Consider the following 22,111-nt stretch of genomic DNA (forward strand, 5'->3'; position numbering starts at 1 on the left):
AAGTGATTAGAGAAATCTAGTGTTTTTAATTTTTTTGGGTTTTTCGAGACAGGGTTTCTCTGTGTAGCTTTGCACCTTTCCTGGAACTTGCTTTGGAGACCAGGCTGGCCTCGAACTCACAGAGATCCTTTGCCTCTCACAGAGATCCTCTGCCTCTGCCTCCCGAGTGCTGGGATTAAAGGCATGAGTCACCACTGCCCGGCATGTTTTTATTTGTTTGTTTGTTTTCAAGACAGGGTCTCTCTGCAACCTTGGCTGGCCTGGAACTCTGTAGATCAGGCTGGCTTCGAACTTACAGAGATCCACCTGTCTCTGCCTCTGGAGTGCTGGGATTAAAGGTGTGCACCAGCACCACCCAGCTGAAATCTAATTTCAACATGAGAGTATGTTTTTCACTGAGTTGTCTACCAGCTTCTGAAAGTGTTGCTTTAGAAGGTGATGTAAATATTGTTATAAGTAAAACAGCAGAATGACAGAGAGAATTGATTCCATGTTAGAAGTGCTGACTCCTCAGGCTGCTGGGGTTCTTTATTTCATTTTGTTGTTTATTTTTCTCCTGTGTGCTAGGCTGGCCTCCAACTCACTATGTAGCAGAACTTCTGATCTCCTGCCTCGGCCTCCTGAGTTACAGGTGTGTGCCAACCCCCCGGCTGTGAGCCCCAGCCTGGTGCAGCCTGGGTAATACTGAACCAAGCAAGCCACAGCCCCTAGTTTTCTATTCCTTGTTACTCTAATTGATGATAAAAATGCAGAGGAAGCAAAGAAAGAAAAATCTCGACTGCTGTTCTCTTTAGTTACAGATACTTGAAAGAATGCCAGTTACTCACGAGTATTTTTGGCATAGGTGACTCATTCTGGAGAACATCTGTTACTGATGTAGCACTGTGCACAGCACACAGTCAGGCCTGCCTCCAGTGAGTGTGGGTTTGATGGTCACATGCCTATCTGGCAGCCCTGGGTGGCAGCATTCTTGTCTGTAAACCTCCCTGGTGGACAGAGCTCATGGGCTGCACAACGCTGTGGGCAGCGTCCAGGAGAGCACCCCCTTGAGTTGGTGACTGTCAGGAGAATAATACATGGCAGTAATAAAGCAGCGCATCCTCGGCCTGCCTGGTAGGTGGTTGTCAGGCAGACTTCCGGTCAGCCGGCGCTTATTTCCAGCTGTCGCTCTGCTGCTGTGAACCAGTCCAGATCACATTTAAGGCTTGTTCTGCTTCCTCTTCCCTTATCCCATCTGTCTCGTCTCAGCGTGGCTCAGAACATCGAAAACTGACTGCCTTTCTACTGTTAATTCAGTAGCGCTTTTAAATTCATAGTCTCCTTAAAATCTACACTTTGTGTACCCATCGGGCACGGGCATGTTGTTTGAGGAAAACATGCCTTTTTTCATCACATATTTCCTTTCTTTCTTCCTGACGTGTTTCCCCCTGTTCATTGCACTCTCTGATTATAGTGTAGCACAGCACACACTTGAGAGTGAGACAGATGTAACGGCCTGTTTCCACCATTTATCACTTCTGTCACTATTCATCTGCTATTATTCAGATCTTCTTTTTCTCCACTACAATGGTGGCGATGAGATCCACCTCCTGGTACAGGTGGGAGGCTAAATCACACTGTACCCATGAAACATAAACATCACCGACTGTTGCCTACTCATGGGGCAGGAACTGGAGGTGACAGGTAGGCACTTCAGCAAGCAGAAGGTTGATCCAGGCCGGCAGCGGCAGGACACAGCAGACTCGTCACAGCGCACCTGCAGCTGGGTGGATGCTTTCTCCTCACCCACAGTAGCCATCTGCTCTTTAGCCTTTCTCGGCTCTCAGACAGTACTGATGCCCGCCTGGCATCACGGAAATGGACTGCTCAGAATTTGCAGAGATGCCCGAGGTTCAGGTGGGCAGTTTTCCAGACAGCAAGCTTATTGGACCAGCCCTCCCTGGCCTTTGGCTCTCCTAGTTTTCTCCTAACCCAGCTCTTAGGAAATGGAGAAATTTGTGACATTCTCATGACCACGCAGCTCCCAGCTGATGCATAAGCTCAGCATTATCTAGAGAAGCTTGTCTTGTAACAGCAGATTTCTCTCGGCCAAGCTCCCCCAATAGGCACTAACCAACTGTGTCTACATTACTGTAGAAGGGTGTGGGATGGCCAAGGAGTAGCATCTCAGTGTTCACTGTGTTAAAATAGCAGCTCCAGTGACCGCACAGCTGTAGTTTAAAGTAAATGAAGGTGCTTGGAGGGGAGACGCTGAGCCTCAACCCAGGCCAAAAGCATACTAGTTAAATGCTCTACTGCTGAGCTACAGCCCCAGGCCACCCCCCCCCCCCCCGCCCTTTTTAAAAACTTTTTTTGGAACAGGGTCTTAATAAGTTATGAAGGCCAGCATTGACCTCATTCTGTGGCTCTTGCAGTTCTTGAACTCACGGCTCTAGGCCCGGCGCCATCTTTTGTCGGTTGGCTGTTTTGTGCTTTTAAAGGTAGAATCTTACATCCTGAACTGTACCGGATCTCCTTCTCCTCCTGCCGCTACCTCCCGAGTACTGATTTTATATGCATGCACCATCATGCTCTCCTTCAGGGACCTTTTAAAAAGTCAACATGGAGACCAGAATGTGGAACGTTTATCTAGGGCGCTGAAGCCTACATCTGTTGAAAAACAGCCTATAAATGGCACACTAATGCATGTTTATAAACCCAGAGCTGGGGTGGTAAAGGCAGAAGGGTCAGGGCTTGAGTATTATCCTAATGATGCATAGCAAATTCAAGACTCGCCTGGGCTACATGAGACCCTGCTTAAACGAAATAAATAAAATAAAATAAAATAAACATAGCAGAGGGGGGCATGTGTAAAGTCTTATTCTTAAAATGTTTTCATGTAATCGTCTTTGCACACTAACCTAAAATTCTTCTGGCTGTTACAGCAGACAAAGGAGGAAATTGTTCTTTTTGGTGTGCATATTCCAGTTAGCCCAGCCCCTTGTGTAAGAAGTCACAGTGCACTCTTGAGAGGCATGAATCATAAAGATACCAGTATGCCTTCACGTTTCATTTCCCGGGTAGTCCTTAATATGTTTTCTGTACTCTCTGGTATTTGCTCTCGTGACTACAGAAATCTATTTCACAACGCTTTGCCACTTCTCTGTAATAGAAGACAGTAGAAAAATTACCATTCCAAGATACTATGGAAAAGAAAAATCTAGAATGTTCTTTCTACACTCTTCAATCAGGTCCTTCAAATAGTGGTCCGGGGATGGGCTTAGTGCTGACAGGGGATCCATGGCCCAGGCTAGAAAGTACCCAGGGGCCTTACAGTTGTAATTCGTCATCGTGTTTGGGAGCATTAAGTGACAGACCCTTTTGTCCAATAAATAATCCAGACTCACTGTCCTCTAATTTCTTCATCAAGAAAGGTGGTTCATGATACTGGTTTATGCTTTATTGGTTGTTTTTAAAAGATGAAGCTGTAGGGGCTGGAGAGATGGCTCAGAGGTTAAGTGCACTGGCTGCTCTTCCAGAGGTCCTGAGTTCAATTCCCAGCACCCACATGGTGGCTCACAACCATCTGTAATGAGATCTGATGCCTTCTTCTGTCGTGCAGGCATATATGCAGGCCGAACACTATGTACATGATACAAAAATAAATCTTTTAAAAAAGATGAAGTTATAAATCACATTTAATACATCTGAGAGCTTGTGTGGCGGCTCTTCAGGAGAGCACAGCTCTCGTATACCCCTGACCCAGGAGCTTCTCCTCTGTTTGGGGAAGGTCCTTCTTATTAACCATGTGCACAGCTTCAAGCAGGACACACGTGGAGTGGTCAGGGAGCAAGGGGACACCTACCTAGCCATCCAGATGAGCTCATCTGGATCAGTCCCAGCGATCAGTGGGGTGGCAGATGCTAAAGCCAGATTGCTCACACATCCATGGCGGAGCACACCTTTACTCTCAGCAGTCGGGGCAGAGGCAGGTAGATCTCTGATTCTGAGGCCAGCCTGGTCTACATAGTGAGTTCTAGGCCAACCAGGGCTACATAGTGAGACCCTGTTTCAGAAAATAAAAAAGCAAATGAGTAAGATTCATCTGGAAACTTGAAGGTAGTTTAGTTAAAGAGATACCCATGCTCGTTTGAATTGTTGCTAGTATTTGGAGGTTTCTGTAACCTCGGATACCACTTAGGTAGTCATTATGATTGCACTTGAAGATACAGTGAGGCCTTATACCCTGCTTTGTTTTCTGTTGCTGTGTAAGCACTGACCAAAAGCAGCCTGGGGAGAAGTGGCTTTATTCAGCTTACACTTCCAGAACATAGTTCATTGCGGAGGAAAGTCAGGCCAGGCGCTCAAGGGAGACCCCAAGCAGAAACTGAAGCAGAGACCATGGAAGAACCCCGCTTATTGGCTGGCTCTCCAGGCTTGCTCAGCTTGCTGTCTTATACAGCCCAGGACCCCCTGCTCATTAAAAAGTTGCTCTCAGGGGCTGGAGATGCGGCTTAGGGGTTAAGAGCTCTGTCGCTCTTGCAGAGGACCCAGGATTCCCAGCCCACGGAGGCTCATAACCATCTGGAACTCCAGTTCCAGTGTGCCCTGCCCCGAACACACTTTCTTCTGGCCTCCTATGGCACCAGGCACACACGTGGTACACAGACAAACATGTAAGCAAAATAGCCACCAACGTAAAATAAAATTAAAAATCACTTTAAAAATAGAAAAAAGAGAATGCTCCCAGAGACATGGCCACAGGCCAGTGTGACACAGGCCAGTCCTCACTTAGGTTCCCTCTTCCTGGTGACAGGGTTGTGTTGTGTTTACAGAAACTGATGACCATGTCAGACATCCATCCACATTACTCCACATGCTCTCCAGGTACTCCATGTTCCAGAACAGTATTGATTATTGGAATTTCTGAGGAGGCAGCAGTTATTGAAGCCAATGTGTTGCTCATTTGGAATATTTTTTACCTAATGATGTATAATTGAATTGTTTCTGGAAAGTTCCTTCCATGTATTTATTTGGTTATTTATCCTTCCAGACATGAAGAACAGCCAAGGCCTTTTGTGCTGCACTCATGCTTGAAGAACTCCCGTGATGAAGTTCGCTTCCTTCAAATGTGTTCTCGGGTCCTGGTGTTTTGTCTTCTCCCTTCGAAGGATAGCCAGTCTCTCAGCTTACGTATAATGCTCGCAGAAATTCTCACAACAAAAGGTAGATTTATGAAGTTCACACCACTAGTGTGATGTGTGCAAACCAATGTGCTATACACTGTTATTATATTTCATATAACATTTGTGCAGATCTGAAATATTTTGGAGCATGTGGGTTGTAAGGAATTTTAGACATTTCAAGTTTAATTATTACATAAAGGCTTTGGCCATATATGATGAACTTTAAAAGTTTATATGCTATATTGCCATAGCTATTAATTTGACACAGGAGAGCCACTCTTCATCTGTGCATGGGAAGCACTCATTTAGAGCAGTGTGTTAGTTCAGGCCAGCAACGGATACATTCAAGGAAGGGATCCCCACAAAGCATGCACAGCGACTCTGATTAGCATTTACTTGTACTTTTTCTGCAAGTTTCAATGGTGAACTTTTAATAAACAATAATTACTATATTATAACATAGTAAGAAACGTTTAAAGTTAATAATACAGCTAAGTACTTAACCAGAGTAAAAAATGGAAGGGGGGCACGGAGATGGCTCAGTGGTTAAAACGCTTGCTGCTCGAGCGTGAGGACCGGAGTCTGTAAAAGCAGGTGTGGCAGCACGCTTCTGCAGCCCCCGTGCCGGGCACAACCCAGAGGCAGTGGGTGGAGCCTGGGGGCTCGCTGGCCGGCCAGTCTAGCCAAAACTGAGCTCCAGGTTCAGTGAGACTTTGTCTCACCAAGTCATTGGGTGGAGAGTGCTTAGAGGACACTAAATGCTGACCTCTGACCTCTGTATGCACACATACATTCACTACAAGGTGAGTGGTGTGGATGAAGGCAAATGGAAGAAAACTTGACTTAAGACAAATGCTCCTTAAGTAAGAATCTTAAGTAAGAGAAATGCAGTGGTTGAATATTTCCTTTATCTAGTAATAATAATAATAATAATAATAATAATAATAATAATATCTCCTTTATCTTTGCCCATCAGCTGAAATGCTAACCACAGACAAGGACACTCTAAACATAGTAGGATGGGCTTGTAAGGGTGTTTTCGACTTAAATAACTTCCTCCCCAACATCTGCTTTGAATAGTTGGGAGTGTTGACAGCATCTTTTGGTAGACCAAACCGGTCCAGACATAATGAACTTTACAAAAAAGTGAGGAAAATCAGCGTCCTTAGTTTTGATAGTTTTCTTAGCCGTGTGAGTTCCAAAAGACTTCTTTCCATTGTTCTCCTCACTCACTTATTAAAAGGAGCACAGATTATACCATACATTAAATTATACAGAGGGCTGAGCAGTCCTGTGTGTGCACATGCATGTATACACACATACACATTTTTAAATGTTCAACTTAGGATAATTTCCCCCGTTTGGCTAGTGGAAGATGTTTCCCACATCCATTTCAGTTACGTGATAGGGAATCTGTTTCCTTGAAGAAGAATAAAGATTTCAGTGGCACTTTCTCCTCTGTCTCTAGTCTTGAAGCCAGTAGTGGAATTGCTGAGTAATCCGGATTACATTAACCAAATGCTCCTGGCCCAGCTGGAGTACAGAGAGCAGATGAATGAACACCACAAGCGAGCCTACACATACGCTCCTTCCTACGAGGAGTTCATCAAGCTGATCAACAGCAACTCTGATGTGGAGTTCTTAAAGCAGCTCAGGTACTTGGCTTTTAATTATAGCACAGTGAAGGCCCTGATGGTTATCCCTTGTTGGCTAAGCTCTGTCTGTGTGTGAGTGATTGTGTTTTGTGTGTGTGTGTGTGTGTGTGTGTGTGTGTGTGTGTATGTGTGTGTGTGTGTGTGTGTGAGAGAGAGAGAGAGAGAGAGAGAGAGAGAGCGCCAGAGAATGAGAGCTTTCTCTGTGTGTGTGTGTGGTGTGGGGATGATTGTGTGTGCTCACACACACAAGCTTTTCAGGGAAGTGGAAATCAGGCAGTCCATAAATTTTCTCCTTTAGTAACAATTGCATTTGTTCAGCTTCTCTTTAATAGAGGAATCATTTTTTTTTTCAAGGCATTAGGTTTTCGTAAGAATTTGGTAATAATAGCTTGAAAGCTTGTTGTTGTTTTACGTGACGGTGTAGAACATTGTGTTGATTTTCATTGTCTTAGAAAATGAAGGGGCTAGGGCCTGAGAACAAAGGATTCCTCACTAGTTCTTTGGGAAATCGAATTTGAAAGGATCGCAGGTGTCACTTATACTGGAGGATGTCTTTGAAACGTTTTCGGGTGTTAGTCTTCTCATAGGATAGGAGTCTATACTGAGATTATTTGGTATACATTTGTGACTGTTCTAGGCTTGTCTCCCCACTTCCCTTTTTGATTGAATGTTCCCAAATGGTAATAGGGAGAATAGGAAACTCTAGTGGGTCCATTTTCATTATTATAAATAATTTTGGTAAGTCATTAATAGGAAAGTAAAATATTGACCAAAAGTTGGACATTTGAACTATGCAGAGATGTGAGATGAGCCTTCCTTCCGGTGAACAAGGGTTGGCAGTGGGATGGCCTGGATGCACAAGCTTGTGACCTGGGTAGTGCAGCACCTAGGAGACGTGCCAGGGTCGGTCTCACCAATGTGCGAGGACCAGCTCTAATGTACGGCCTTGTCTGTGAATTGTGTATCTATGAGCATTGTTTTTGGGCATCTTACTTAGGCATCTCCTCTCATGCATAATAGTAAATGTGCCAAATGGTAAAATATTATATATTGTCTATTTCTGAATTGATGAATCGAGAAGGGTAACATTTGAGCTGAGGGAGAACCCAGTAGCCAGTAGTACACTTTGTTACCCTAGTTTACAGGTTCTGCCCACTTATAGATCCTTCCTCCCATGGCTTCGTTTGAAAAAGAGCTCATAAAATCAGATGGGGTAGCACATACTGAGAGCCCAGCACTCTGGAGACTAAGACGGGGGACTGAGTTCGAGGCTAGTCCAGGCAACATGGCAGGATTCTGTCTCAGTAGAACAAAAAGAAGCCTGACAGTCACACGCTTGTGTTGCCTTTTCTTCCTAAGTCCTGTATTCACACCGAGCTGTTACCCGGGAGTGTTGTTCAACCCTGTACTTGTAGATTCTTTGTTGTTGTTTTTTGACACATGGTTTCTCTGTGTATCCCTGGCTGTCCTTGAACTCACTCTGTAGACCAGGCTGGCCTCAAACTCAGAGATCCACCTGCCTCTGCCTCCTGAGCACTGGGATCAAGGATGTGCACCACCACTGTCTGTTCATCTGACTTTTTTTTTTTCTCTGAGACAAGGTTTCTCTATATAACAGTTCTGGCTTTTCTGGAACTTGCTTTGTAGACCAGGCTGGCCTGTAACTCATAGAGATCCGCTTGCCTCTGCCTCCTGAGTGCTGGGATTAAAGGCGTGTGCCACCACCACCTGGCTTATTTGATGTTTTTAATCTACTTTTTTGTGAGCTGTGTGTGGTGTGATCATCCTCTATGGAATTATCATTCCCACTTAAGATACTGGTTAGGATCAGATACTTTATGTCCAGAAACTGAAAAATCTGAATTCTTAAGTAATTTTCTTCTAGTAAACATTCTTTCCAGGAGAAAATAGGATATAGACAGTTTGGTAATGCCAAGCAAGTTTAAGACAGCAGCCTAGAGTCCCATGTGGCAGATTAAGCGAAGCCATCACCATTCACTGTTGATCTAGACCTATGGGTGAATCTTGTATTTTGTATAACGGAAGGATTCTGGCTAGCACTCCATACTGGTGACAGAGTCAAACATGGTAACAGCTTTTGAAAGAGATTTTAAAAGTCAGAACTAATTATTTTAAATGATTAAGTACTGGTTTCCTCATAGGGCAGTCCTGCCTTCCACTGTTTGAAACAGAGTCTCTCGTTTGCACCTGTGTGCACCAGGCTAGCCTAGGCTTCTAAACTCCAGGGAATGTCTGTCTCCACCTTCCATCTCCCTATGGTAACGCTAAGGTTACAGATGTATCCTGTCATGCCTGGCTTCATGTGGCAAGTGCCTTTACTCACCGAGACATGTCTCCAGCCCTGACTACTGGTTCTGGAGCACCTCTGCCATTTTGTGGTCGAGCACAATTGCTGCTGTGAAATGCAGAGTGGTAAGAATTGATAGCGTTTTACAAATTTTTTAGATCCATTTATTTTATGTGTATGAATGTTTTGCCTTCATATATATATATATATACATACATATACATATACATATACATATACATATACATATACATATACATATACATGCACTATGTGAGTGCCTGGTACCCTCAGATGCCAGAAGAAGGCATTGGATCTCCTAGAACTGGAGTTACAGATGGTTGTGAGCCAGCATGTGGGTGCTAGCAACTGAACTCAGGTCCTTTGCGAGAACTACAAGTACTCTTAACCACTGAGCCATCTCTCCACTCCCGAAGTTTATCCCTAAAATGTCCTAGCCAAATGCTTAGAATTGTGGGGATGCTGCAGTTCGCCATCTAGGAGAATTCCCGTTAAACAGGAGAGTCATGGCATCTTCTGTTCCTAGGTGAGTGGGGGGAGTCATAGAAAGACTGTGGCCAAGGCTTGAGTTGGCTTCAGTTACAGTGATTTCACTGGGAGTTCGGGGCCTGCCTTTCCCCTTTCTTCTCAGATGTGTGAGGCTTAAGTCCTCTTCATCTCACAGAAGGCAGCGCTGAAGGATGGCACACCGAGACTCCTGAGCAGAGAGATCCAGACAGCAGAAGTACTGGATTGAAGAAGGCTTTCTTCTTCTTCCACAAATGGTGGTATAATTCACACACCATAAAACTCATCATTTTAAACTGTACAGTTCAGTGGTTCTTGTAGTGTGTTCAAAGACTGTGTAAGTAATGCCTCTAATTCCAGAATATTTTTACCGTCCTCCAGAGAACTCTGACACCCATGAGCATCACTTCCCGCTCCTCTCCTCCTTTCAGCCCTTGGCAGCCTCTAATCTACTTTCACTCTTGATACTGAGCCTGTCCTGGGTATCATCTAAATGGACTCGGGAAGAATGTGTCTGGCTGCTGTACTCAGCTGCTGCTGTCAGGGCCCATGAACGCTGCTGCAGTCTATGCAGCGCTGCTTCCCTTTTGGGTGGAATAATGTCCGTGGATGAATATATCACGTCTTACTTGTTTGTTCATCGATGGTTCGGGGTGTTTGCCCTTTGACCCACCGTTGAGCATCGTCAGTGACGCTCAGCAGCGTGATCAGTGGTGTCTAGAGTCAGGTGAATGTTGCACTTCCGCCCTCCCCTCTTCTGACCACCACATGCGCCTACAGAGTGCTCGTCCAGGAGGAGCCATGGGACACACACAGGCCAGCGTCTTCCGTATTATTCCTCGTCCATAGATCTTGGTCCTTGTGTCCTTTGGTGGTTGTAAGCTTTGCACTTGCAGCTGTTTACAGAATTAGTAGGAAGAGGACGTGGGGTACTCTGGTGACCAGATAAGCAGCTCTTTTAGAAGCAAAATACATTTTCAGGTTTAATTAAGTTGAAGTAATGGCAAAGTCTAGTTGGATGCCCCCCCCCTTTTTTTTTTACATCCACCCTTTCAGAAGCTTGTGGTGCCATCTATACATCTTGGGAACTTTGCTGTCTTCTTTTAATTCGACCAACATTTCTCTATTACTTCTTAGCCTTTTGGCTAAGGTCAAGTATAGAACAGCTGAAAACCACCCTCTTATATAAAATAGTTGAAAGAGCGGAGATAGAATAATGATACAGAAAGGGACTAGAGAAATGGCTCAGAAGATAAGATGCTTAGAACAGAAGTATGGGAATGGAGGTTGGATCCCCAGAACCCACATCAAATCTGGGTGGCCACGACAGCTTCTCTGCAGTCTCCAGTGGCAGTATGTGAGGGCAGAGATGGGGAATGGTTGGAGAAGCTGGTTAGCCAGGCTGTCCCAAATGATGAGCCCTGGGCTTAGGAAGAGATCCTTCCTCGTTATATAAGATGGGGGGGGGCAATTGAGGAAGGGCCTGATATCAATCTTGGGCCTCCGCTTGAAGACATGTATGTGTGTGCTCTCACATATGTGAACACATACACCAAACACTAAACAATATATGCATGAAAATGTCATAGAGAAAACTATCTGGGGTGATAAAACATTAATTTAAAAAATTCTTTTTCTTTTCCCTTGAAGAGGTGTATACAACTGGTAATGTGAGCTATGGAGGGCATGGTAATGCAGACGTGTTTCTAGTCCCCCAGCAAGCTTGGCAAAGAACCATGGGAGAAAACCCCATGGCAGGCAGTTTTCTTAGTGATAGCTGTATGCACTCAGAATTACCTTGGGAATGCGGGTGAAAACGCCCCCATCCCGCGGCACCTTCTTTCGGCACTGTGGGCAGCTCTTTGGGCTTTGTTGCGTAGGATTTCAGCCAGTTCTGTTTGACATGTGCCGGGGTTCCTTTAACTATGAAGAATTAAGCTTATCCTAGGGACAGAGCTGTGGCTAACCTTTATTCTCTATGTCTTGTGCAACAGTGTCTGCCAAAGACCCCCAGGATGGCTGTAACAGCAATGGCCAGTCTTCAAAATATGGATGATGTTGTGTACATAATCTCCACACTTGGTTAATTACTGCTTGACAGAAAATTTCTGTCTACTGAAGGACCAGGCCTGCTTGCTGTTACTGACTGTCCAAGTCACTTTTCATTAGCTGCTTGTCTGGTCGATGGAGCTGAGACTTATCAGTCTGCAGACCCTAATGGAGCTGCTTTCTTTGATCGTAATCAGAACTCTCTAGATGGTTTTCTGGTACAGTTAGAGTACTCTGCCATCTGACTTTATTAGTGGTTAGGTCACTGTGTTCAAATCACTGTCACGGAAACTGAAGATATCCTGCCTCAGGCAGCAAGTATGCTTTATTTAGGCTAAGCAGCTGATGAAATCATTGAGTTTTACATACTGCGTATATGGGAGATGTTCCATATTTTCTAAAGGGAATAAAGTCATTTGATTCTTTTAGGCTGGAATGCATTTAAGAGATGAGGTAAACCCCTTGAAGGTGGTATTTATAGTTTGGGGACAATGTGGTTATTTTCTGTGTCAGTATAAGATGCTTTCATGGTGGTGTTAGGATAGTCCCATGGGATTATTAGGGCTGGAGACACGTTTCTCCGGTGTGTGAGCTAGGAGCCTTTAGCCCCGATGACAGTTGAACACCCCTCTGCCCTTATAGCTGCTTCCTCTCCTTCTCTAGGACCCAAGAACTTGGTGCTGTGGTTAGCCTGGGCAATACTGTGAACTTTTTGTAGTTTTCTAGTAACGATGAGTCTGCTGGCCTCCAGGAACCAAAAGTGGGGATGACATCTTGGCTGCGGGACGCCAGAGAACAAATGCATAGGTTTCCCACCACTGGTGTCAGTGTATAGAGGCCACAGTCCAGAAAGTCACAGCAGAGCTCAGAATGCAGGTGCAGTCGTTAGTGAACCCCAACCATCAGGACCCCACGAGGGAAGAAACCGAAGAGTCCTTCATTTGAAGACAAAGCGAGTCCAAGTACGCAGTGAAGGAGACGTGACAGGCTCTGCCCTCACAGAACCTTTAGCAAAGGAACGGACAGGCTGCTGCGGCCCTGGACAGCAGCCAGTGCTTGTCTGTATGGTAATTTTCCGGTGTATTTGTAGAATGTACTCGAAGGAAGTATATTTGTTCCTCAACAGGAAAGTACAGATCGCCGAGCCTTGTGCCAGGGATTTTTATGTGGTTCGTCTGGTTCGTCTGTTAGAGAGTCAGGCTCTCATCATTGGGACCGAAGCAGTACCTGAAATGCGCAGTCCAAAGGAGCGGGGAGTGGTTTGCTCCGGTGTTGGTCTCTGTGGCTTCCAGCAGAGCCTCATGAAGAGAACATTAGGACACAAGCATATGGGAGGGGGGCAAAGCTGCTCACCTAATGACAGGCAGGAAACAGTGAGAGAGGGGTCAGGGACAAGACCTGTCCTTCAGCGACATGACCCTGGTGACCTACCTCTTCCTACCGAGACCCACCCGCCAGTACCTCACTACTGTGTCATTAACGCACCGGCGAAGCTCTAGTACTTCAGAATCCAACCATCAGCTGGAGACCAAGCCTTCAACCACACGAGTCTTTGGGGCTGTTTTGTCTTTAACCCGTGATGGAGAGGAATGGGACGTGAGTGTTTTAGAAAGCTCCCCCAAGTGACTGCAACTCATAGTGATAATCCCTTTTCCAAAGCATCTTTCCCCACACTGCCAATCTGAAGTCAGATGCCATGGTGTGTGATTCTGTGTACTCTAAGTCTTTGAAAACAGTTTGGGTCTGTGACAACTCTGTCAATGGCAGATTTGTCTTAGTCAGGGTGACCGTTGCTGTGATGAAACACCATGACCAAAGCAACTTGGAGAGCAAAGGGTTTTTTCAGCTTACGCTTCAACACCACACACAGTTCATCATCAGAGGGAGTCAGGACAGGAACTCAAGCAGGGCAGGAACCTGGAGGCAGGAGCTGATGCAGAGGCCGTGGAGGGATGTTGCTTACTGGCTTGCCCCTCCTGGCTTGCTCAGCCTGCTTTCTCTTTTTCTCTGAGACAGGGTTTCTCTGAGTATCCCTGGCTGTCCTGGAACTTGCTCTGTAGCCCAGGCTGGCCTTGAACTCAGAGATCCACCTGCCTTTGCCTCCCAAGTGCTGGGATTAAAGAAAGGCGTGTGCCATCATTACCCGGTCCCAGCCTGGTTTCTTTTCTTTTTCTTTTTTTTTTTTTTTGGTTTTTCGAGACAGGGTTTCTCTGTGTAGCTTTGCGCCTTTCCTGGAACTCACTTGGTAGCCCAGGCTGGCCTCGAACTCACAGAGATCCGCCTGCCTCTGCCTCCCAAGTGCTGGGATTAAAGGCGTGCGCCACCACCGCCCGGCCAACCAGCCTGGTTTCTTATAGAGCCAGTATCACCAGCCCAGGGATGGCACCGCCCTTCCCCATCAACCATTAATTAAGAAAATGGCCTACAGGCTTGCCTACAGCCTAAGTCATGGAGGCTTTTCTCAGTTGAGGCTCCCTTCCGCCAATGACTCTAGTTTGTGTCAAGTTGACATAAACCAGCCTGTGCAGTATTATCTGGACACTTCTTCCTTTTAGTGTATTTTTTTCTGTGTGTGTGTGTGTGTGTGATGGAGCAAAGGTGTCTTCTTTATTACTGACCTTTAACCTTAGGTTTCTCTGGCATGGCAAACTCGACCTTTGGGGCTAGGTAATTCATTAAGGTGAGGGTTAGTCTGTGTTGTGGAATGCCCAGCAGCATGCCTGACTGGTACCCACTTGACGCCAGTTTCCCTGCAGCTGGAACAACTAAACATGTCTGTGGACATTTCCAGTGATCCCTGGGTGTACAAGTTTGCCCTTGAAGGAAAGGTACTGGGCTAACTCCTTGTTGGGATTCAATTCAGCGGGCAATCAAAGAATGCCCACCAAATGATGACTTCCTCAAACTAGTGTTGCCTCCCAGCCTTAAGATACGCTTAACAAATAACATTTCTGAATGTAAAGGTACACAATGTGATTAGTATAGTAAATTATGAGATGATTGTCACAGCAAGCTCACTGACATGCATTACTTCACGTTGTTAGAGTGTATTTTTGTGGTCAGAACACATAAGATTGAGTCTATTAGCAAACTTTTTTTTTCCAGAGCTGAGGACTGAACCCAGGGCCTTGTGCTTGCCTGTAAGTGCTCTACCACTGAGCTAAATCCCCAACCCGCTATTAGCAAATTTTGAGCTGGTAGTACAGTATAATTGACTATAGTCACATGCTGTACCTTAGCCCTCCAGAGCTTGCTTACCCAATATAACTGGCCCCTTGCGTCCACCTCTTCTGCATCCTCATCCCTCAGAGCCGCTGTTTTGCTCTCTGCTTTTGTGTGTTTTGTTTGTACATGTGTGTTTATTATAGAGGTCAGACACTGAGTTGGGTGTCTTCCTCTTAATCGGAGACAGGGTCTCTAACCTGAAGCTTAGCAGTTGGCTGAACTCACTGGTGAGTAAGCCTCCTGGAACCTCCCTTGTCGAGGCTAGCCTGGGGTAACAGGTGCGTCCTGCCACATCTGGCTTTCTGCTTGGGTGCTGGGCACCCAAAATCAGGTCCTTAAGCTTGTGAAACAAACATTTTACTCATTAGGCCGTCTTCCAGCCTGAGTTTGACTCTACTGTTCCACCTTGAAAGGGACATCATGCAATGCTTGTCTGTGCTTGCCTTATTTCATTTTAGACAGTGTCTCCAAAGTTAATCTGTTGTCACCAATGGCAGGATTTACTTCTTAAAAGGTAAATTCTACAACAGTCATCTGGGCTCCAACCACCGTGGATCTTAGGTTCCTCCCAGCTTAGTGCTTGGCCGTCTTTAGGGCATCTCAGAGAGTCTTTATTGTCCAGAGTGACACCCATCACATCCTACTTCCAGGGGCAGGTCAAAGCGCAGGTCAGAGGGCAGGTCAAAGGCAATGATAGGAGGTACTGACATGCTTGTACTGTGCGGTGTTTGTTAAAGAAATTTCTGGAAGCTACTATATGACATTTCCGTGTATATTATTTATGTTTGTCTAGAATATCTTGCTTTGTACATCCACAGACCCAGTTTTATTTCAAAATGGAAGGTTCTATTACTAAGGAGTAAAGAATGGGTATGGTATAAGCAGTTAGCTAATTGTGCTACCACACCATATGCTTATAGTTTTTTCTTTCTTTCTTTCTTTCTTTCTTTCTTTCTTTCTTTCTTTCTTTCTTTCTTTCTTTCTTTCTTTCTTTCTTTCTTTCTTTCTTTCTCTCTCTCTCTCTCTCTCTCTCTCTCTCTCTCTCTCTCTCTCTCTCTCTCTCTCTTTCTTTTTTTTTTTTTTTTTTTTTTCCGAGACAGGGTTTCTCTGTGTAGCTTTGCGCCTTTCCTGGATCTTGCTCTGTAGACCAGGCTGGCCTCGAACTCACAAAGATCTGCCTGCCTCTGCCTCCCGAGTGCTGGGATTAAAGGCGTGCGCCACCACCGCCCAGCGCTTATAGTTTAATAAGACAGAAGAGCTGTTTTTCATGCTAGCATTAGGAAGATGCAACTTTGCTGAACTGGGCATTTGCCCGACTTAAAGCTGTTCTGAACAAGTTCTCACAAAGGGGAAACTTTACTTTTCAATCTACCGTTGTTCAGTGTCTACCGTGCCCTATATTAAGCCCAGAGTTGTGTTCCTTGTAGTCGTCGTCATCTGACCTGCTCAGTATAACCAGGTCAGTATTATTCCCATTCAGTGATTGAAGGAAGTCAAGTGGCTCAGACAAGATGATCTAGTCAGCAAGCAGAGCCGGGATCTGAGCTCGGGTCTGCTTGACTGTAAACGCCATATCTAAAGCAGGGTGATTGGCTAGCAGGTAGACAGAAGGCATCAATGACAAGTCCGCAGCCTCCTGGGGATCACTGGAGTCTTCCCTGGCTCCAATCCTTTAAGAGAACACTGCCACCAATGGTGCCCTCGCCTATTACTAAAACAGCAATAGACTGCCAGCTCATCACCACCATGTTCTCGTTGACTACCAACCCAGGCGTCATTAGATTTTTTTAAGTTCTAGATTTATTTCTGGCCCATTATTTAAAAAGCAAGGTGAAGATTGAAACACTGTATGGAGAACACTTCAGAGTAAAATGTTTAAAATTACAGAGATGGAAGATTATTTAGCTTAGCGAAGAAAGAACGATTTCTCTCCTACATACTGAAATTGAGGTGGTATTTCTTCTTCACTAATAGACAAGGGCATAATGGATGACTAACTTTAGCAGTCAGAATTTGTCAATAGAATGGAACTGCTGTTTTCTTTTTGTATGGATGCTAGGAAAATGTTTTTTTTTTTAATCTCTGAATTGATTTTTGTGATTGCATTAGGTACTTTTGCATCATTGTGATCAAAACCATTGGCGAGAAGCAACAGAAGGGTGGAGAGATCCACTTCTGGTTGATCTTTGTTTCAGGGCCTTCGCTCTGGCATCTCGAGTATCTCCAGTTGTGGTGGCTAGAGCATGTGACAGCTGTCTCCATTTTGGTGGGCTAGGAGCAGAGGGTCCTAGTTGGCACCAGGGGTGAATATAAGGTTCAGAAATGCAATCCTAATGACCTAATTCTGCTACCCAAGTCCTCACTCCAAAGGCTCCACCACCTTCAGAATAATGCCCATATTGGAGACCAAGAACTCTAGATAATGACGTCTTTACAGGTTATTTCAGATTCTAACTGCAGCTTGGCATTTGTACATGAAGATAATGTATTAAAATTATTTAAATTGCATGCTTTTGTGAAGAACATAAATTACTTGAACATTTACTGTTTTTGAACAATGCCTCCCAAAACATATTGTGAATTATGAGTAATAAAATAAGATTACATTGTAAAGGAACATGAAAGAAGAGATTGAGCACACTTTCAAGACAAACTCATAGAGTGTGTTAGAAATCAATAAGCAAGCATAAACTGCTAAGCAAAAGACTAGTGTGGGTGGACAGGAGATGAGAAACCCGAGTACAAAATGGTGAATCTCGGAAAAATTTTATGAAAAGAGTAAATGAGTATAAATTTAGTTTTAAGAAACCACAGGACAGTGTGGGATTTCTTAGGAAAATATGCTCTGAAAATATTTTCACTTGCTTAAAGTAGAAATACATCAACTTCAGAGTAGAATTCCTTCTGTTGGTGTTTTAAACAGCAGAGGGCACAGGGAGGAGCTGAGTGTGTCCGAAGACACACTCATTTGGGGTGAGGAGGAAAGGGAACTCAACATTAGTGCAACATGATTCGATGGAGGAGTCTCTCTGAAGTTGACAGAATTCATTATGTGCTTACATTTGGCACAACACTACCGTTGTGGATTGGGGTCTCTGCCTCATGAGTAACTACCCACCACAGGTCAGCTTGTGCACAGTCCTGAACGTTAGCTGTAGCCATTATTGATTACAACCTATAGGGCAAGGACTGCACATCAGTTTGTTTTCGTTGCGAATGCTCATCAATTGCTAGTTACTAACTGAAGTGCGATGCTAAATTAGGGGGCTAGATGAGGCCTAGTGATAATGCCCCCCTTTTTTTCTTTTTCTTTTTGATTTTTCACGGCAGAGTTTCTCTGTATAACCTTAGCTGGCCTGGAACTCGCTCTGTAGACAAGGCTGGCCTTGAACTCACAGAGATCCGCCTGCCTCTGCCTCCTGAGTGCTGGGATTAAAGGTGTGCGCCACCTGTTGACAGCCCTTCTTGATTCTGAGGTTTGGACCATTGCATAGTCAAGAAATGAGGCAGAGATTAAATGACAGTTTGTTTACTAGTAGATAATTGAGAACTCATTTTTTCTATGTGTAAACAATGCATTCTCTAATACAGAGCCTCAGGATTAGCTAGTCTTTTTTTTTTTTTTTTTTTTTTTTGTCTAGAAATGCTGAACCAGAATCAGCCCTCCATATCCCTGCTCCTCCCAGCTTTCCCATGTCCCTGGCAGATCCAGAGTCTACCCGATAGCTGCCCTCGGAGACAAAGAACATACTCCCTCAAGAGGGAGGAGAGGTGAAAGGCATGCTTCACATGCTTGGTCCCTCTTCACCTGTGACCAAGTTAAAACCCCCTTCTTCACTGGGGAGGGGTGAATTGGGGATTGAGAGATGCCAGAGTTGGACCTTCTTTTACTTGGAAGCAAGCATCATGAGTGGGGACGAGCAGTTTTCCCCTCCAAAAGAAAGCAATATTGAGTCCTCGTGGCAACAAAGTGCTTCGTGACTTGTGAGGTTGGCTACAGGAGGAGTGGAAGTGGGGAGGATGAAGGAGTGGAAGATGGAGGATGGGAGGAGTGGAGGATGGAGGAGTGGAGGGTGGAGGAGTGGAGGATGGAGGTGTGGAGGGTGGAGGATGGAGGAGTGGAGGGTGGAGGATGGAGGAGTGGAGGGTGGATCAGTGGAGGATGGAGGTGTGGAGGGTAGAGGATGGAGGAGTGGGGAGGATGGAGGAGTGGAGGGTAGAGGATGGAGGAGTGGAGGGTAGAGGATGGAGGAGTGGAGAATGGAGGAGTGGAGGATGGAGGAGTGGAGGGTGGATCAGTGGAGGATGGAGGAGTGGAGGATGGCGGAGTGGAGGGTGAAGGAGGTGTGACATTCTAGTTACTTTAGCAGCTGGTTCTTGAGTGCGCTGAGAACTCTGGCTTTGGGGAATTCGCCGATTTCTGCTGCGGGCACAACCATTCTCAAGTCACCGACGTGCTGTCTTTGAATATGGAGTTGGGAAGAGATCGTAATGGTAGTCTATTATGAGTGTAGTAGTTTCGGGCTGATATAATAGACAAAGTAATCTCAGGGGTGATGGTAATAGTAGCATGAATAACGTTGTTAGGAGAGGATGATGCCTCCCCTGTCTTGGGGTGACCAGTCACTGTTGTAACACAGACATCCACTTCTAGAGATAGACAGGATGTAACAGTGTGAAACAGAAGCCCAGAGCAGGGGTTCTCAGCCTTCCTAACGCTGCGCCCCTTTAATACAGTTCCTCATGGTGTGGTGACCCCCAAGCATACAATCATTCCATTGCTACTTCATAACTGTAATTTTGCTACTGCTATGAATCATAATGTAAATGTCTGGCTTGCGACCCTTCCCACAGGTTGAGAACCACTGACCTAGGGGCTGGGGAGAGGGCTCAGCATTAAGAGGAGGACACTTGCTGTTCTTCCAGAGGACCTGCTTTTTCTTCTCAGCAGTCGTGTTGGGCAGCTCACAACTGCATGTAACTCTAGGTCCCGGGGCTCCAACGCCCCTGGTCCCTGAGGGCGCCTGCACTCGTGTGCACATACCACACAGAGACAAACACACATATACATGCAAATAATTAAAAAGAAGTCGTCTACAGAGTCACCCTACAGTGATCATTCATGCTTCTAAAGTAGCAAGAACTTGGTCTCACAAGTCATATAGAAAGCCAGACATGGTGACCTAGGCCTGCCATCTCAGTATCTGGGAGACTGGAGGAAAAAAACAAAAGACAAATTGGAGGTCAGTGTAATGCTGTAGTGAGACCCTGTCTTAGGGACACTTTCCCTGGAAGCCATGCTGGTTTCCCTGTAAGGGCTAAAGGTAAAGTTGGCAGCTGGCAGGAGCAGACAAAATCCTCAGATCGTGACCTAAGTAGGATTAACTGATGAGATGAGGTCACACGATATCTCACTTCAGGTAAACTTTACTCAGAATGTTTTGGAAAGTCATTAGAGAATTTCCAAAATAAACTATAAAACTCAGCAGCAGAGTAATGTCCAGGAAATACTCTGAACAGACATGTGTAATGTAAGCATTGAGAGTAAACTAGACACACTGGTACTGTGTGAGTGCTGTACAAGTGGGCAACAGTGATGGCAGTGACCTCTGGAAAACACCAGAAGCACCAGGAGAAACCACAGATAACAACAGGGTGGCTTTCGTGAGCTTAGCTACAGGACACAGAGAGGGATGACATGGCTTTGGTAGTTTCTGTAGCATATCGTTTCTAGAAGTTCTGGGTACTAGAAGATGAATCTGTAGGAACATCGAGTTATTTGTGATAATAAAAAGCATAGACAGACAAGACTGAAAATAATATTCACTAGTCATAAACAGATGGATTTTTTTTATACATAGATAGGTCTTACTGTGTATCCCAAGCTTGTCTTGAACTCATGGCAGCCCCCATACTTCAGCCTCCTCAAAGAAAATTGTTAATAATAAGAGTATTTCCAGATAATTTATATATATACAGGGGAAAGGGGATATCGTAGACATTTATGTAAGTCACAACACCTCATTGAGCTGCTCTAGTCTAGAATCCTGCCCACCGTGGCTCACAGAGATGGGTTTTCTCACCCTTGTGGTGACTGGGTAAGGGCCAGGATGGTTGATTACTCCAGAGTTCCATTCAGATGTCATTTTCTGAGTGTTCCATGAGTGAAAAAAGGTTAAGCATGTCTCTGTCTTTTTTGGAGTCACCTTTTGCAAACTAGAAAGATGAAGAGGACTGAAAGACGCTATAAAGATGAACCGAAAGCCCCTTTGGTAGAAACTCCCTTTCTGCTCTAAGTCCTAACCTCAGTCCTCTTCAGCCTGGGCCTCTGACACTGTGCAGAGAGCACAGTGTTATTCTCAGCAGTACTCCGAAACACAGGAAATAAAGACTATATACCATTCCTATATTCATAATGTCCCATGCCTGTGGCGGATGTATATGCTGTTTTTCTTTTTAATATTTACTTTTATTTCATTTGCATTGGTGTTTTGCCTGCATATATGTCTGCATGAGGGTGTTGGTTCCCATGGAACTGGAGTTACAGACTTGTGAACTGCCATGAGGGTGCTAGGAATTGAACCCAGGGCCTCTGGAAGAGCAGTCAGTGCTCTTAACCATGGAGCCATCTCTCCAGCCCCCATAAACTGTTTTCTGTAATGCTATTTTATAAATGTGGAAGTGTTCATAACTTTTTATCTAATTACTATGTATAATTTATCCTAAGAAAATAATCATGAGTTTGTGGAAAGACTTTTTTTCCATGAATGTTGTGGTTTTTGTTTTGTTTTTGCATTTTATTTAAAATAGAGAAAAGTTTTAAACAACCAAAACACTTAACAATAAAGGTTTAGTTTTAAAGATATTGGCACATCTATATTATGTATTACCAATGGCACAGAATTAGAATATTTAAACATGTCATCTCTCATGGATATTAAGTTTAAAGACTTACTGTATTTTTATTCATGTATCTTTGTGTGCATCTGTTTACACATGTGTGTGAATGCCTCTTAGGTTAGAACACAGTGTTGGACCCCTGGAGCTGGAGTTACAGAGGGCTGTGAACTGCCGGACCTGGGTTCTGGGAACCAAACTCAGGTCCTCTGAAAGAGCATTAAGCACTCTTAACCACTGAGCCATCTCTCCAGCCCCAAAATGAATTAATTAATTACAGTTCT

The 22,111-nt window shown here is 44.8% G+C and overlaps 1 protein-coding gene across 1 annotated transcript in view; it reads left to right on the forward strand.

Annotated features, from left to right (window-relative positions):
• Positions 1–22,111, forward strand: part of Snx25 (sorting nexin 25) — a 116,447-nt gene that overhangs the window by 40,048 nt on the left and 54,288 nt on the right. The window contains exons 4-5 of the mRNA XM_015998690.3: positions 5,033–5,205; positions 6,634–6,820. Of these exons, the coding sequence (XP_015854176.3) occupies positions 5,033–5,205; positions 6,634–6,820 (360 nt within the window). The remainder of the gene's footprint in view (positions 1–5,032; positions 5,206–6,633; positions 6,821–22,111) is intronic.

The sequence above is a fragment of the Peromyscus maniculatus genome, chromosome 17, assembly GCF_049852395.1.
Source record: "Peromyscus maniculatus bairdii isolate BWxNUB_F1_BW_parent chromosome 17, HU_Pman_BW_mat_3.1, whole genome shotgun sequence".
In the NCBI taxonomy this organism is placed as follows: Eukaryota; Metazoa; Chordata; class Mammalia; order Rodentia; family Cricetidae; genus Peromyscus; species Peromyscus maniculatus.